The 16,952-nt window shown below is 42.1% G+C and overlaps 1 protein-coding gene and 1 non-coding gene across 3 annotated transcripts in view; both read left to right on the top strand.

Annotated features, from left to right (window-relative positions):
* The window catches only part of LOC148017667 (uncharacterized), a 58,256-nt gene extending 56,880 nt beyond the window's left edge, over nucleotides 1–1,376 (top strand). Inside the window, exons 13-16 of one of the 2 annotated variants that reach the window (XM_087663150.1) lie at nucleotides 37–229; nucleotides 356–426; nucleotides 553–672; nucleotides 794–1,376. In XM_087663150.1, the coding sequence (XP_087519276.1) occupies nucleotides 37–229; nucleotides 356–426; nucleotides 553–672; nucleotides 794–922 (513 nt within the window). In that variant the 3' untranslated portion in view covers nucleotides 923–1,376. The remainder of the gene's footprint in view (nucleotides 1–36; nucleotides 230–355; nucleotides 427–552; nucleotides 673–793) is intronic. The other variant, XM_087663151.1, reaches the window with a different exon arrangement.
* An 8,471-nt stretch (nucleotides 1,377–9,847) lies between these two features.
* On the top strand, nucleotides 9,848–9,929 carry TRNAS-AGA (transfer RNA serine (anticodon AGA)). Its single transcript has one exon. It is a non-coding gene; the product is annotated as a tRNA-Ser (tRNA).
* Nucleotides 9,930–16,952: the final 7,023 nt, after the last annotated feature.

The raw sequence follows: 16,952 nt of genomic DNA, 5'->3' as shown, positions 1-16,952 counted from the left end.
GCTGCTTGAGCTGATGTTTTGGTTTTTGGGTCGCAGGTTTTTGACAAACAAGGGATTCCACAGTGTTCCATCTACGGTAATTACATGAAAGAAATATCAATAATTCCAGAACCATCTTGGAGTCGCAAAGAGGTGTATGGAAATGCCAAATGCTTGTGGAACTGCCCAGAACTTCCCGAGGATTATGAACAGCAATATTGTTTTTCTCGCTTCACCATTGGTCTTAATGGTATATTCAGTAATAGTAATCCTATTTCTTGGAGCTGCTGACAGTCAAAATTCTGTACCTTGCTTACCTCAGGCTGTTTAAATTTTGAATTTCTGAACATACTGATGTAAAACCTTCTCTTGGCAGAGTTGACGCCCAAATTGAGAGAGGTGTTACCACCGACAGATTCACGGTTACGACCAGATCTACGTGCTTTGGTATGTTTTGCAAGCAAACTTTGGGGCCAAAAGAGTTTCTTCTTTTTTCTTTTGGTGTGGGGGGTTGCGGTGCATGTATTCTTGTTATTTAGCATTTGTGGATTCTTTACATTCATGTGGATGCAGGAGGATGGAGACTTGGATAAAGCCACACCAGAAAAACTCCGCCTGGAAGAAAAGCAACGTGAAGCTCGGAAAAAGCGGAAAGAACTTGGACAAGAATGGACCTGCATGTGGTTTCAGCAAGTGAGTGAAGCCAACTTGTGTGGCAAGCTTCCTGACTGTTTCTTTGGATTTTCATTGCAAATTTATCTCAATAATTCAAGTCTTTGCAATTTCATCTAATCAACTGGATCCTCTCTTTCAGAGGGTTCCTGGTGTGTCACAGGTAAAGACGCCATCATTTGGTGATGAAGAGCCAACGTGGATCTATACAGGGAAGTATTGGGATGCACGTGAAAGGCAGGATTGGAGGAACTGTCCAGACATCATGTAGGCTGAAAGTGGAAGACGTACCGGATGCAAATAAAGAACCAAAGGATGAACTGGTTTGGCAAGTAGTAGAAGGGAAATGTAAAGCCCATATAATTTGTGTGTGTGTATATATATATATATATACCCTCATCTGCTGGAGTCCAAATCCAATGACCCTGGCATTGCCAAATTGTTGTACAATTCCATATCTGGAGATCTTTCTATTCTTTCATTCATGTTATGAGGAATACCATTCACATAGCATGTCAGTCCTCTATTCAGGACTTTGATGTGATGGATGTAGGCTTTTTCTGGCAACCTTCAGGCATTGCTTTCAGGTCATACTTGTTTATGGTATGGAGTATTGCATACTCAGGTTTGTCATGAGGCCCTCATGTGGCACTAACATTTTAACATCAAATTAATATCAAATATCCATTGAGTCCTTGAGGACTACATTCTTATCATGTTACACTTGTATTTCCCATACCTTCTGATTGTGCTACATTTGTACTTCTAATGAACTTCTTAGACTTTTGTGGTATGCATACTTCACTTTAATTGCAGTTTATCTGTGGAGAGAGAGAGAGAGAGAGAGAGAGAGGGAGAGAGAGAGAGAGAGAGATGGCGAACAGAATGTCGACAATGGCGGCTCCCTGTCCTGCGCGTCGCCCTGCCCTCCGCCTCCCTGCCCTGCGCACCTGACCCTTTCCCCCAACCGAACTGACGGATCGCGAGCCAGCGCGGAAGGTGCCGTTTCCCTGCTCGACGTCGCCCGTCTGCTGCCGTCTGCCCTGCCGTCTGCAGTCCCGTCGCCCTGTGTTACCTCGGACGCCTGCCTGCCCGTCGCCTGTTCCGTCGTCTGCTCCTGATGCCCCTCGCCTGTCACGTCGCTTGCCCCAGAGCCTGCCCCGCCGCCTGCACTGTCGCCTGTCTCTGAAGCCCCGTGGGCTCTGCGCCTGCGTTTCGCCTGCACTTCGTCCTTTGGCCCTGTGCGTTAGGGTTTCGGCTGCCGCCTGGCCCCTGCCCTGCGCCCCCGACTGTCCCCCTCTGCCATCGACTGCCCGCCCTGTGCTCCACCCTCCTGCCCCTGCACTGTTAGGGTTGTGCCCTGCCGCGCGCCCTCTTGGGACAGGTCGCGACTGCGGAGGACAAGGTTGCGTTTCCCGCTCTCCACCGCGCGTCAGTCCTCCTTCGAGATCCAATCGTGATACAAGATGGCTGGTCTGGATCTGGATTTCATAGACCAAACGGTGGCAGCACTTGGCCCGGATTTTGATACTGAGGAACCTGAGGATATGGTTCCGTGCATCGAAGAGATGCCCCCTGGTCCTGACATCCAGCCTGCGGGTAAACGTACCAAGCATACTTCGGAAGAGTCAGGGGTTCATGAGGATCATTCCTATGCCCAGGTTGCTTCGGATTCTGTGGACTCTTAGGATGTTGACTAGGAGGATTTGCTGGAATTTGCCAACACTTTGCTTGGCGATTATGTTTAACATAATCAGGAAGTCTTTTCTGACTCTGCACCTGACGATGTTCTGGAAGCCACTGTGGACCCAAAAACTGTCCTACGCTCCTTTTCAGTGTTTTATGATCGCGTTGTGATACACTTTTTCACTCGTCGAATCCCACTGCTTTCCCGTATTCGCCAGTGGCTGCACAATCTGCTACAAGGGGAATGTGCTGAAGAGATTTTTGTTGGGCCCCGAGGTTTTTTTGAGGTCCTGTTGAAATCTGAGACGCATCGTGCTGCTCTCCTGTCTAAACTGCCTTTGTTTTTTGATCGCCGGTTGGTTCATTTTGTTCCATGGCACCCAATGGCAGATTTTCAGCGTCTGCTGCAAGGTGAATGCCCTGTGTGGGTAGAAGTGGAAAATTGTCCGGCTGTTTATTGGCCACTATTGAAGGATGCTATGGCCGCTGTGGGCATTGTTCTGGTCCCTCCAATTCTCAGGGCTGTGAATCGCAACCGCTTGTGTATGTTATGGGACACTGCAAGGAAAAGGCCTGCTTGGTTACGTCTCAATTGCTCTGGCATGCATCCATTATACTTTCGTTTGAAATGGGGTAATTTTGCAGGACATTGCTTTTCTTGTGGACAATTGGGGCATTTTATGGCCGAATGCCCAGAGCAGCAACACACTTTAGATGTTGGCCATGTTGCGCCGCCCATGGAAGATATGGTGTGTGATGCTCCGTCGCTGGATACTATCCACCCGCCTCAAGTACTGGACAAAGGTAAACAACAGGTTTCGGGTTTGGATTCCCGTGCCACTGATTGGGTTGAAGTACGTGCAAAAAAAGGCAACAGGGTTGTTGCTGGCATGGAGAATACTGTGCCTACTACCTCACACGATTCCATGCGTACATATATGCGCAGGAAGGAAATGTTGTCTTCCGAGCGCTCTGCTCCTGCTATGGTTTCCTTTGCCCCCCGTCCTCAGCCCGCCAGGAAAATGTATTCGAATCGTCCAAAGGGTCCACTTGCTAAGCTGGCTTTTGATACCAGAGGCAACGTCATTACCCCGTGGGACCATCGTTATCCCCGTTCCAAACCCAAGCCAATAGATATGCCGTCTACTTCCAAATCTGGTTCTCAGAACTCTTTTGCGGTGTTGGCGGATTTCTTGGACGAGGGAGTCCTGGACATTCTCGCAGACAAAGTCAAATCGAGGTAAGCTGTGCCTCGTACTTGATTTTGTTTTGAATACACATGAAAATAGCCACGTGGAATGTGCGAGGAATTTGTTCTCGACACAAGCAACATGCCATGTGGACTGTATTGTATGAGAATCAGTGGGATGTCCTGTGCGCTGTTGAGCACAAGAGTCACGGAGAAGCCGGAAAAGTTGTGGATTGCCATGGCTTTCGTTTGTTCTATGCAGGGACATAGGCCATGCATTATTCGGGTGTGCTCATGATTGTACATGACAAATATCAGCCTGTTCTTATTAAAAATGATGTACATGGCCGCTTTCTGGTGATTGAAATTTTATTCGAAGGGGAGATCTTATGGTTACTTGGCCTCTATGCTCCGAATGATCCGTTATCTCGTCGGGAGCTTTGGCAGACTTTGCAGACCTCCTTGTCTTGGCAGACCGGGCTTCTTCATGGGGGATTTCAATATGTGTGTTGATTCTTCCCAGTCCACATCGGAGCATTCGGTAATGGATGCGCCGGAAAGTCGTATGTGGCATGAGTTGGCTCTTGCTGTTCTTAAGCAAGATCTCTGGTCCTGGCTACACCCGTCTTCTACAGGGTTTACTTTCCATTCTGCCCAGTATGCAACAACATGGTCGCGGTTGGACCGCATATATATCATGCAGAATGATGATTTTCTTCCCGAGATGCTCGAAATAAAAGTGTTGCAGCAAAATGCCTTGTCAGACCATTTCCCTCTGCAGCTTGAGCTGCTTGCACAACCCATTGCACCTTTCAAGCAATTTCTGGAGAGACTCCCTTTGCGTTTCAACTCGTCTTACTTGAAGCATGCAATCTTTTAGGGCTATATGCAACAATTAATTGACAGATTCTTCTTGGAATTCTCCTCTTAGGGCACTGTTTCATTTGAAAGATTGCTCTCTAATGTGCAGCGGGTTGCTCGGCAGTATGGGATCTATCATGCCTCTCTTTGTCGGCGGCGTCGACAGGCAGCGGAGGACCTGTTGGTTTTGGTTCGTTCTTTGCTGGTGGACACTCCGGATGATGCATTTCTGCTAGCACTGGCAATGCGGGTGGCTGAGCTTATTAAAGAGTTCCAGTTGAAATCGTATCAGCAGGCCAAATTGCAACATCTGACGGAGACTTTGCACGATAGTGCGTGTCAGATCCATAAGTTCTTTCGAGCTCTCCATGCCTCTCCTACTCGAGAGAATATGACCAGACTCGAGGATGCAGAAGGCCACCTTATCCTGGATCCGCACACTATTGTGCATATGTGCAGGAATTATTTCCGCGACCTTCTCGGTTCCACTACTCCACCTTCAGCCCAAATTACTCAGGCCCGTTCGGTTTTTTATGACCTGGTCCGCAATCAGCTTCCGCAGGACATGCAAGCTACTATGGAGTCAGATATTTATGAGGCAGAGGTTATGGACGTTTTGTTACACTTGCCCAAGGATAAAAGTCCGGGTTGGGATGGTCTCACCAATGAGTTCTTCGAGGCTTTTACTACCCAACTGGCGAAACCATTGCAGGCTTTGTTTCAGCAGGTGTGGGAAACGGGGATCATGCCTTCCTCATGGAAAGAAGGACTTATTAAATTGCTTCCAAAGGTTCCTTCGCCGTCTACGTTGAAACAGTGGCGCCCAATTTCTTAGATGGGTTCTATGTACAAAATATTTTCCAAAGTAATGGCGAACTGGCTTCATAAGCATCTCCCTGCCATTGTGTACCCTCTCCAGTATGGTTTCATTAAGGGCCGAAATATTCTGCACAATGTATTGAATGCACAAATGGCAATTGATTATGCCAGGCATTCTAATCAGGAGGTCGTACTGATTCAACTGGACCTGGAAAAGGCTTTTGACTATCTGGATTGGTCTTTCGTTACTGAACTTATGTCTGCTATGGGCTTTGGTGCTCGGATGTCTCGTCTAATCTACACCATCAGCATTGCGGCGTCTTCGCGAGTCATGCTGAATGGAGGAGTTACTGCGCCATTTGTCCTTGCATGCTCTGTCAGACAGGGCTGCCATTTGAGCCCTCTCTTCTTTGCCCTTGCGACGCATCCAGTTCTTTCGATGTTATCTCATATGGCAGCTTCTACTCAGTTGGCCGGATTGTCGCTTCCTACAGGACAGCAATTCATTAGTCAATCCCTAGCTGATGATAGCTTTATGATTTTGCGTGCGGACAAGGATAACCTTCGAAAAGCATTGGATGTTTGGGGTCTCTTTGGTCAGGCGTCCAGCCTTCGCATCAATGCGTTCAAATCTCCCATTCTCAGCTGCACGGAGTCGAATTTGCAGTCCTTGGACTGGCAGGGTCCGGTTGTTCCTCGTTGCTCCATTGTCAGGCATCTTGGGTACCCTTCGGGTGTTGATGTTCCCCCAAAGCAGCTTTTGCAGTGGATTTCTCAAAAAATGGTGGCTAAGTTTCTGTATTGGAAGTCTCAGGCCTGGCCCTTCCATGTTCGCCTCAAAGTAGCCCAGACAATTATGTTGCCAATGCTCACATATTTCTTGCCATTGCTGCCCTGGACTACTACGACTCTCAATGCTCTTACTCGGTCTATTCGTTTCATGCTATGGAAGGACTCATTGCATGCAGGTATTTCCTGGATTTCTTGGTCGCATGCGTGCATCCCCAAACGCATGGGCGGAGGAGCTATTTTAGATGCCCAAACTCACATGCTGGCACTCCGTTGGTCTCTTTTCCGCGCCATGTGCTCGGATCATCATCCATGGGTCGTTATAGCCCGTTATTTCCTTGAGGACCATGGGCTTCTGCATGGCAATACCCAAATCCGGAGTTCTTGGTGGCATATTCTTAATGCTGATTCGCGGTTCTCCAGTTCTTCATTGCTGCTTACTCATTTGGTATGTTCTTGGAAACTGGTCCTCCAGAAGGCTCAGTGGCATCCAGCGGAGGATCGCTTAGCTACTAACTCTTTTCCATTGGAATTGTTGGCAGTCTCGTGTTTACTTTCATGGGAAGGTAAACACGAGCTTAGACCACAATTCAACCGGATGGCACGCTTGGGCTTGTCTTCAGTCCCGCGGATGCCACCCTTGCCAGTCGCAATGTGCTAATATCGTTTCGTACAGCTAGGAGGCTTTTCAGGATCCCTCGTGGATATAGGCATTTATGGGAACAGCTTTTGACGATGCTCTAGAGTAGACAACCCTTTCCTGCCCTTGCTTCGGATCATCCCTGGCAGGATTGGGACTTAGAAGGCCGGCTGAATTTAAGCAAAGCTTCTGCTAACCAAGTGTATCATCTTCAGATTAAAGATCATCAATGGCTAGTTACTAAAGCGAATGATTTATGGGGATTGCGTAAATCTCGGTCATGGTGGAGGGCAACTGTGATGGAGGGCTGGTTGAACAAGACACCCTTCAAATATAAAGCCTTTCTTTGGAGAGTGATGATTGGTGGTCTTCCACTTGCTTCAGCTCTTTCCAAGGGACGAATCTCCAATGGCAACTGTTTCTTTTGCACCACTACTATGGAATCTGCCCGGCACCGATTTATTTCTTGCCCCATCGCTAAGAAAGTCTGGTTATTTTTGTCGGCTGTTTGGCGAGGGATCGTTGGTTTCACCCTACGCCCCTTTGATGGGGTTTTTGGGCAGCCCAAATACCCCACTCTGGCACAGCCACATATGAAGCTCATGTATCACTTTCTTCGATATTGGGGCTGTTGGCATAACTGGACCATTCGGAATGCTTTTCTTTTTGATTCTGCCTATAATGTTCAGCGGCATATTGCGAGGCTTAAGGGCCTCTTGTATTGGTAGTTAGATCTTCTCCAGCATTCTGACTTGCTCTCTAGGGAGGACTTACATCCTTGGCATATGGCAATTTCCTCCGCGTCTTTGCCATGACTTTGTAACTTGTAGTACTTGGAACCTCTTCACATGATGGCTTAGATTGTCATCATGTATCTTGTAATCAAGTAATCTTGTATTTTTTTCGTAATTAATACAATTACCTTTTACTAGAGAGAGAGAGAGAGAGAGAGAGAGAGAGAGAGAGAGATGTGATGACCAAATGGGTATAGCTGAGTTGATTAAGTGAATGCATGGTGACTAGATAGTCTGGAGTCTAATTCCTACATCCACGTGGTCATTTAGTATAAGAATAAAAAAAGGGAGATTTGAACTTGGGTGAGCAGCTTGATAAAATAGGTGGCTTACCACTAGGGTAGCCGCTTGATTACGAAAGAAAAAGAGAGATGGGTGGTGCTGAAAGGTCTTACAAACCTTAGCCTTACAAAGAATGAGATTGAAGCTAGTACCTTGGTGCACATTCAAATATGGAGGTGAAGAGTGTGTTGAGACATGCTTGACAACTAGCATTGAGTTTAGACAATAGAAAGGCTGTACTTTGCAAGGCAGCATCACAATGTGTATGGAAAGGTCTTATGCAGAGAGGTAGTGTGTAGTTGCTAATGAAGCAACAATTTCAAATTGACCTTTGAATACAATGGCTTAATTCCAAGCAATAAGAGAGTTGCTAATAGTTGTCCATGAAACATCTTTGTTTGAGCAACAAGATAGTTGTCAACAATCGTCATGAAACATATGTGCTTGAGCAACAAGAAAGCTATGAGCCCTTGCCCATAAATTGTCCGTGCAAGTTCTCTCTTGAAATGTATGACCTTCACATACAAATTCTTATGTGGCACTCCTTGGCACATCTTGAGAGTTAATTTTGAGCAACAAGATGGTTTGGTCATTGCCCATGAGAGATTTGTGCAAGTTTCCTCTCGAATTGTAGGATCTCAAAGTATGGACTCTTATGTAGCTCTCCTTGGTACATTGTAAGAATTATATAGATGAGGAGGCATGCAAACATTTGTACTTACATGGCAATGTGATAACACAAGGTAAGACTAGGAATTTTCATTTTCAAACAAAAAATGGTTATTGATAGATATTGGATTGTCAGGTTTTGAAAAACATAAAATTGTTATTTGACAAATGCTTGTAAATTGTTGATTTAGTGATCAAAAAAGATTTTTGAGTTTAGTCAAATGTGCTTCATTTGTATTGGTGAAGCTGATGATACTTGATGTATTTTTTTTGTATGAGTGCCTTTTGTCATGACTATACGTGCTTATAATCATCCCCATCTCCACTTATGATGCTCCAATGTGAAGCATAGAAGATTTGCATTGCTTTGTAAAGGGTAGAGGTTGCATTGCAATGTAAAATATGGAGGTTCCTATTTAGATTAAATAGTTTAAGAAGCCATACCTCTCTATTAGGTACATATCCTATCTTGATGGAGTAGGGAAGGTGGTTATGAACTTTGGCAACATAGAACCAGTCTGCAATGTTTAAGTATGGTGGTTGCTTAAAGTGATATGCATAGGAATGGAAGGCATGTCTACTACTGAGAGTGCAAAGGTGGACGTTAAGTCCAACTCCTTATGGGATAGACTAATGTAGGCAAAATTGTTGATGTTTTTTTTTGAATTTTCAAGTTAGATGCGAGGTTGAGTAACAATTGTGCTCGTTACTCTAGCTTGTAGAGGCTAAACTCCAAGGGATAAAAAACTTTTGGCACTTGCTTATTACATGCACTATAGGCTGCCTCAGTGCACCTTTTACAACACTCTTGGAGGAGAGGGAGTTGCCTCCTTCTAGAAGTCCCTCGGAGGACCCTTGTCCCAAACAATGAGCTCACCGAGGACCAAGTCACCTTGATAGGGAACCAAAGTACTGAGGGAGTTTCACCCTCTAAAAATCCCTAACCCAACAGGTTCTTGTACATTGCTTGAACCTTGAGATGGGCCATCATCCCAAAGGATGGAAGATTGTGGAGCTATGTAGTTGAGGGGGATCGATGTTAAGGCATTCTAAATTGCACACACTCACCCCTACCAACTAAGCTACCACTTGTTGACAACTTGGGACCACTTAAGAAGATTGCTCTATGCAAATATTTGATGACTTGGGACCAATTAAGGTGACTTCTCTATGGAGATATTTGGTATGGGTTGCCGAACTGAAGCATTTATCGTGCACATATTGGGCCGTCTATTGAGGGTTGGGTAATTTCCAGTCTTATTAATTCAGGCACATACACACATATCCTCTCTATTTTTCTCGAAGTGACATTTTGTATTAATAAATTGGAACTAACAATCCACCACAAATGTGTTCCGCAGTATTCGTAGACTTTTCCATGAGTTTCGTGCGTTTATGAACATTCGTATAGTCCATTTAGTATTGCTGTTTTTATAAAAATTATATGTTTGAAAAGTTGCATACAGGGTGGACGTGCCGGAGTGGTTATCGGGCATGACTAGAAATCATGTGGGCTCTGCCCGCGCAGGTTCGAATCCTGCCGTCCACGTTGAGTTGTTAGTTTCAGTGCATGGATATTCTTCACATGTTTAAAGTATTTTTTCATGATTATAGCGATCTCCCTAGGAAAGAGGAAATCTATTCAATTGCATTAGTTCTTTTTGATGGATAACCTTGAATACTTTCTTCATAGATTTATTGATCTACATAATTGGAGGGCAATTTAGATTGTACGAGCTTTGTTTCATGGATAGCATTGAATGCTTTCTTCTCAAATCCATTTGATCTACATAATCATATGGCAATCAATCGTTTTGGCAATTCTTTCTTATGTATCCTCAAAGCAAGAATGCATGCATGCCCAATTTCTCCTACAAGTGATCACTTAATCCATTTATACTTAAAGCATGATTGCATGCAAACCCGATTTCCTCTACAAGTGACCATGTCGTTGATTTGTACTTCCTTAGATGCACGATTTGATGCTTTATGCTAGATGTTGTAAGAGTGGTATCCACCTCTTAGGATAACCTAGTCTTGCTTGTTGTTAACATTAAAAAAAAAAGAAAATGTGTTTCCAATTTGCTCTATTTAAATCACTCAAATGTTGCCTTAGACTTTAATCTTAAAAAGGTTAGGCCTTATGTTAACACATGAGGGAATGCAGTACATGATCTCAAAGCCTAAATTTGTGGTTATCAATTGGTTGTTCTTGCCTTGACTCAAAATAAAAAATTATATACATTAACAAAGAGACCCATGGTCAAACTTGACCTAACTCATTTAACAAATATTTTCCTTGTTAACAAAATTTTATGTGTGTTTTCTACTCATTATCTATGTCCTTTTCAATATTTCTAAGCACTTTCTATATCACTCTATTGTACTAGTTATCATGCCTTTTTAAAAATTTCTATGTACTTTCTACTCGGATAAATTTCATTTTTGGACCATACAACTGAATGATACTTGATGGACATCACTTGATATATTATTGATTGAATCATGGTGGAGTATGGTGTACTTTTTTAAATTGTGTACTTTGTAAATTGCATTTTCTATGTAGTTTCCAAAATTTTGTAGGAACTTTCTATTTACTTTGATGCAGACCATACAATTTAATGATACTGGATGGGTAACACTTCATGTAAGGTTTCTATGTGATTTCTCTTTGGGTTTTAACAATTTTTGTTAAAAGAGCTATGTGCTATTATAAAAGTGATGTTGAAGAAAACACACTTATATATGGGTACATTGTTGCACTTGCCATATTGTAGGTTGTTTCTTTAGGTCCTATTCGGTTTTTGTAGGCCCTTTCATATGATCACAAAAAATAGAGTAGAAAAATATGCAAATTGGAAGAGAAATCATGAAACTTCAAATGAAAAAATTGACAAGAAGTTAATGGCTTCCTTTCGTCCAAAACTTGAGTTAATGCGAAGTAATGTGGCCGAGAACCATTGGGGCACTTCAACCACAATGCACACAACATCTAAATTTGCTAGGTCAATGAATTGCTATAGTTGGTGTGTGTTTACATTGCAAAGAGAAGAAAATGATTGTTTGGAATGTCTAAAATGTAGTTTCTATGTAAACTTCTATTGGGGTAAAGGCCAATGGTTGATAACCGGGGACACTCCTTGTATAAGTATGTGCTATATGCAATCATATATAAGTGATGATAACAAAGAATAAGGATACCATTTATTTGTGCCCATATAACTCTCTTGTGTTCTTCTCTGTCAACCCTCTCGCATTCCATAGCTTCTACCTCACATCCCACAATTGCTTCCTTCTCAATTGGTATCAAAGTAATGTTCAATGTTCGTGGGAGCTCATGCTTGGGGTAGGGAGCATGAGGAGCGAAGCTTTGTTGTGAATGTCTGGATTTAGAAGAAATGAGCTCATGCTTTAGAACCATTATGTGAAGCTTTGTTATAAATGTCTGGAGTGTAGACTTCAGGAGGTCCATTATATATGTTATCTTCACTTTCATATGTGATGCAATCTCTTGGTCTCTTGATTACAACCATGTATGGCTTTATTCAGCACTAAGGAGAAGTATGTTACATCCATGGAGGCTTGTAATTAAGCTATATATGGCTTACTTGTTTAGTGGGAGATATTGGCATCTACATTGTATTGTGATAGTTAAAGTGCCATTTATTTGGCACACACAATCTTGTCTTCGGTGCAAAGACAAAGCGCATTTAAGTGAAGTATCACTTCATTACACGGAGGTGCTTGAGGACAACCACATTGAGCTTATCAAGATCAATATAGATGATAACATCGCAGATCTTCTCACAAAGAGTTTACCTTTTGAGTGCTTTGCACACTGCAGAGAGTGCTGATGGGCATTGGAACAATATATTCAATTTCTTCTTATACTCCCATAAAGGCACATTGGCCTTTAAGTGAGAGGTTGTTGGGGTAAATAGGAGCGAATGTCCTTTATATAAATACATGCTGTATAGTCATATATAAGTGAAAATAACAAAGAATAAGGGTGCCATCCCCTTTGAACCCACATAACTCTCTTGTGTTCTATCTCAACCCTCTTGCACTTCGTAGCTTGTTCCTTATATCCCACCATTGCTTCCCTCTCAACTTTGGGGATTGGTTTTTCTTGGAAAAATTGCAAGAAAATTGTAATATAATAGAATGTATTAAGGAGTGCTTGACACTTGTGGTGTGGTGAAAGGTTGCTCAAAACTCAATTGTGGTGATCATGTAAGTGGTGTTGAATCTATTAATATACTCAAATATTCATGCAATGATTTTGGTAGTTGTGTAGTGCATGAAGCTTGACCCTTAGCTACTTCCCATATGACTTTCAAACACAAAGGTAAAAAGTAATGCATTCAAGGGCCTCAAACTATTAGTTGTGGTCATCCTAACTCTTAGTCATCATGGCGGTGATTCAAGCCTTCCATGATAAGTACATAGAAATAATGATTGAAACTCCATTTTGATTTTAGAACAGTAGTCATGGTGGTTCCATTGGTTGTGGTGATCATGAAAATCCTTACTTTGTGGAGCAATATAATGTTTAAGATCTTACATTGTCGCAAAATGTTTGTGGACCAAGGCAATGATTGAGACCTTAGGTTGCTATACTTTGTTGGATTTCTTTCCCTAAATTCCTTGGGTTGTATTTTTAACTTTAAAATCATGTAATATAATGATCTTTATGGTACAAAAACTAAATGGTTGTGGTGGTCATATGATACAGTTGTGGTGATCAAGAAAACACTCCTATGTGCAGGAGTGGCCAAGCACAAAGCATCAAGATTATGACAAACAAGGAGTACCACAAGCTTGTTACATGTACCAATGAAATGAATCCTACACAAGAAGCACAAATATGATCAAGGAGGTTCAAATTTTCTATGCTTTCTCTCATTCTCTACAAGAAAAATATGTCATGAAGCACAATAATCTGTGCAAGCAAGCAAGCGAATGATGCATTCCACATGCTTTGCTTAGCACAAGATTAATTGTGCAACTATCACATATCTATAGATGAGAGATTTTATGCTTTTTATGTATTCCTAAAAGAAGAGATGATGAAAAATATGGATTTTGATCTATCTTACTCTTTGCTTGTCCATCCATCATACCATTCTCATCAAAGAAATTGCATTCTAAGTTTGATCTCTCTTATTCTTTGCTCATTTGTCCATCAGATTGATTGCATTCTAAATTGGCATTTCCACCTAAATTTTGTGTCCTTTAGACTAGATGAGCCATTCTGGTTGCGAGTGCATGTGAGAAATCTCAACCTCTTATTTAGCCATAGTGGGTGTTCCTAACTAGCCATGCATATTTCAAAGTTCTAAAAAAGAAAAGACCGAGAAGAGAGCTCAAGTACAAGAACAAGATCTTGCTTATTAAGTTGATCAAGGTACAACCCATAAACTCTCTCATCTACTTGAGAGTGACTTTTGGCTCTTTATATAGCCATTGGGAGCTAGGGTTACAATTCTTTTGGTCCTTTAGGGGAGTTAGGACATTTACTGGCGATACATCAGCTCAAGTACAAGAACAAGATCTTGCTTATTAAGTTGATCAAGGTACAACCCATAAACTCTCTCATCTACTTGAGAGTGACTTTTGGCTCTTTATATAGCCATTGGGAGCTAGGGTTACAATTCTTTTGGTCCTTTAGGGGAGTTAGGACATTTACTGGCGATACATCCTGTTTACTTACATTTATTGCACATCATCTTGTTGGGATATTTTTTCCAGCAATTGCTCACAATGTCCCTTTTTGTTGCAAAAGGAACATTTAGTAGAAACCGTATGGACTAAGAGTTGATCACGGGTTGTTGAGATGGATGTTGAGCTAGTGTTGTTTTCCTTTTGATTTCTTTTCTCCTCATCTAGACAAGATTGAATTACATATTCAAGTGTATGATTTGATACATGTGCTAGGGTAATGACAAGAGTTGAAAAGACTTTCCTTACAACTTTTAAAAGTGTTGCAATGGCATCTTCTTTGGCAAATGGATATTGGATTGAAGCTAGTTGGGTCACGAGTCCCTTCATGTGGAAAATGAACATGGCCAAGTCTTCTCATTGCTTGTATTCCAAGTTGCAAAACTCTATTTTGAGGAAGATTTTAGAGTTCTTTCCTCTTGCACCATACAATTTCTTGAGCTCATCCCACTTCTCCTTTGCAATTGTAAGTTGATCAATGTGGTGGATTAGGGATTCATCCATGTGTAACATTATGATGGCTTGGTGCTCTTTCATTATTTTCAAGATCTATAGGGTTGGATGGGTCAATGGCTTTGGTCTCTTTGATGAAGGGCCAGTAACCCCTCTCTATCATTTTGTATTTCACTGATACTTTCCATGGGTGAAAGTCACCCCCATCAAACTAGCCGATTTGAGGCTTTACATCAATATATGCCATGATAGGAAGGCCTTGCTAACTGCACAAGGAAATGGCAGTGTCTAATCCTTTGCAATGCGTACAATAAGAGTGAAAGCAAACAAAATGATGTTTAAAATCAATTAGATAGCACGCTGAAAGTAAGTGATGTATAATCAAACAAATAAGATTAGATAAAGAGATGAAAATGGTCTATGTGTTTATATCTGACATATAGCCTTACAATAGTCAAGTAAGATGATGATAGTTAAGTACTTAATGAATATACATAGGGCCTAAAAATCTTCAGATTGCTAAGATTAACTAGCAAGAAATGATCAGTAGTGTTTAAAAACACTAGTATCCAAGCTTAGTAAAATGGTTGTGTTGGAGTCTAGTTGTATGTCGGCTTGAGAGTTACCTTTGGGGCAAGAAGCTCTGAGTTTTAAGATTTTAGATCTCCAATGAATTCCAAAGGTAGTTAATGATCGGAATCATTATTAGTGACTTCTAAGATGATTAAAAGGAACATGAAGAAAGCTTGAGCTTCCTCACTATGGCTACCTGCCAGATCCATAGTTAGGGTTTCACTAAGTATGGCCAATAGAAAGGGAGTTGGATCAAACCCTTTTAGGGTTAGATAGCCACTTTTGGGGCTAACAAAGCCATATGAAGCCTACCAGCATTGTGCCTTCCATAGCACGCAATAGCTCGTTGAGTATCTTGCTATCTAGAATGATGATTTTTCTAGGATTTCTTCAATGCCAAGTTGTACACACCACAATGTTGCCATTTGAAGTGCCAAGACGGTGCGCCCTAAGTTGAGGAGGAAGAGGTCTCCACAAGAAAGCAAGCTAAGATATGCCCTCCTTTAGCCACACCAGCTCCTCTAAGGTCAGTAGCTCCAAATTGGTATGGCTATGTTAAGAGATATGGTTGAGGAACAAACTTCTCATGTACACTAAGGCTTGGATATGGATAGGGTAAGCTTAATGGATTAGAGGTGGCTTTGATACCATGTTAGGATATCAAAGTGGAAACACGTACATGTGTGCATAAGAGGGAGAAGAGAGATCAAGTACAAGAATAAGATCTTGCTTATTAAGTTGCTCAAGGTAGAACCAATACACTCTCTCATCTACTTGATAGTGACCTCTAGGCTATTTATGTAGCCATTGGGGGTTAGGGTTAGGGTTTTCCTTGTCCTCTAGTCCATTCACACCTCACCTTTCCTCATGCACCCTTACTTACATAGGGTTTCCATGCTATACTTCTAATACCTCCCATAATGTGGTAGGCAGGCTCTTCAATGTAGTGAATTAGGTATCACTAGGTGGATGTGGGCCTAGAGGCCGTGGGATGCCAAATGGGTTAATGCTAGCTCTAGAGCTGCTGCAAGTCTCTAATTTGGGGGAGCAAGTAAAGCCATTTGTTGTATTCTTGGATATGGGAGTCCACAAGTTTCATATGGCGCAATATAGGAAAGCTATTTAGGGGCTATAGGTGCATGCCTCTTGACCAAACCACCCACAATTTGTGTAGGTTCTACTCTATCAAGCAGTAAGTGATCACTGTTGCAATGTATACACACTACACAATTTGGTGGTATGGTCGAGTCTACCTGAATGATTTGATTATTTTCAAGATCTCTTATTGTTGTCTACCTCTATTAGATTGGGATCTAGACTTTAGGATTTTTTCTTTATTGTCTCATGTTCTCTCCTTGTGTAGGCCTTCTATTTGGATTGCTTTATCCAAGACTCCATTGAGATTTGGCTAATTATGCACAATAATTTTTTGGGGTTATGTGCCATGTAACGATCCTTGTGCTAAAGTTGTTGCTTATGGAAAATGAGGGCTGAGCTCACTCTTGTGAAAATTGGAAATATTGTTCATTTGTAGTCTATTGTTCTCCTTACCTCTTGGGCCTAGAGTAGCCTCTTGTTCCTTCCTTGATTATTTTAGTGCTACTCTTAGATCTATTGTATTTTTCTTTTGGGATTCTTTATCTTGCCCTTTATGTTAATTATTTTGTCATTTTGTTCTTTTCTCTCCAAATGAACTTATTGTTTGTTCTCCTATATGGAGATGGGCTTTGGGCATCCTTAATGGTCTCCTTGTTGATTTGAGTAAGCCCACACTAAAACTAATTGTGGTAGTCTTGGCTTCAGTACCCTTCCTCCCTTGTGATGC

Source organism: Lygodium microphyllum, chromosome 22 (assembly GCF_053477565.2).
Source record: "Lygodium microphyllum isolate KBCC chromosome 22, Lygodium_microphyllum_v1.1.10, whole genome shotgun sequence".
Classification (NCBI taxonomy): Eukaryota; Viridiplantae; Streptophyta; class Polypodiopsida; order Schizaeales; family Lygodiaceae; genus Lygodium; species Lygodium microphyllum.
This window is presented reverse-complemented; position numbering and strand designations above follow the sequence as displayed.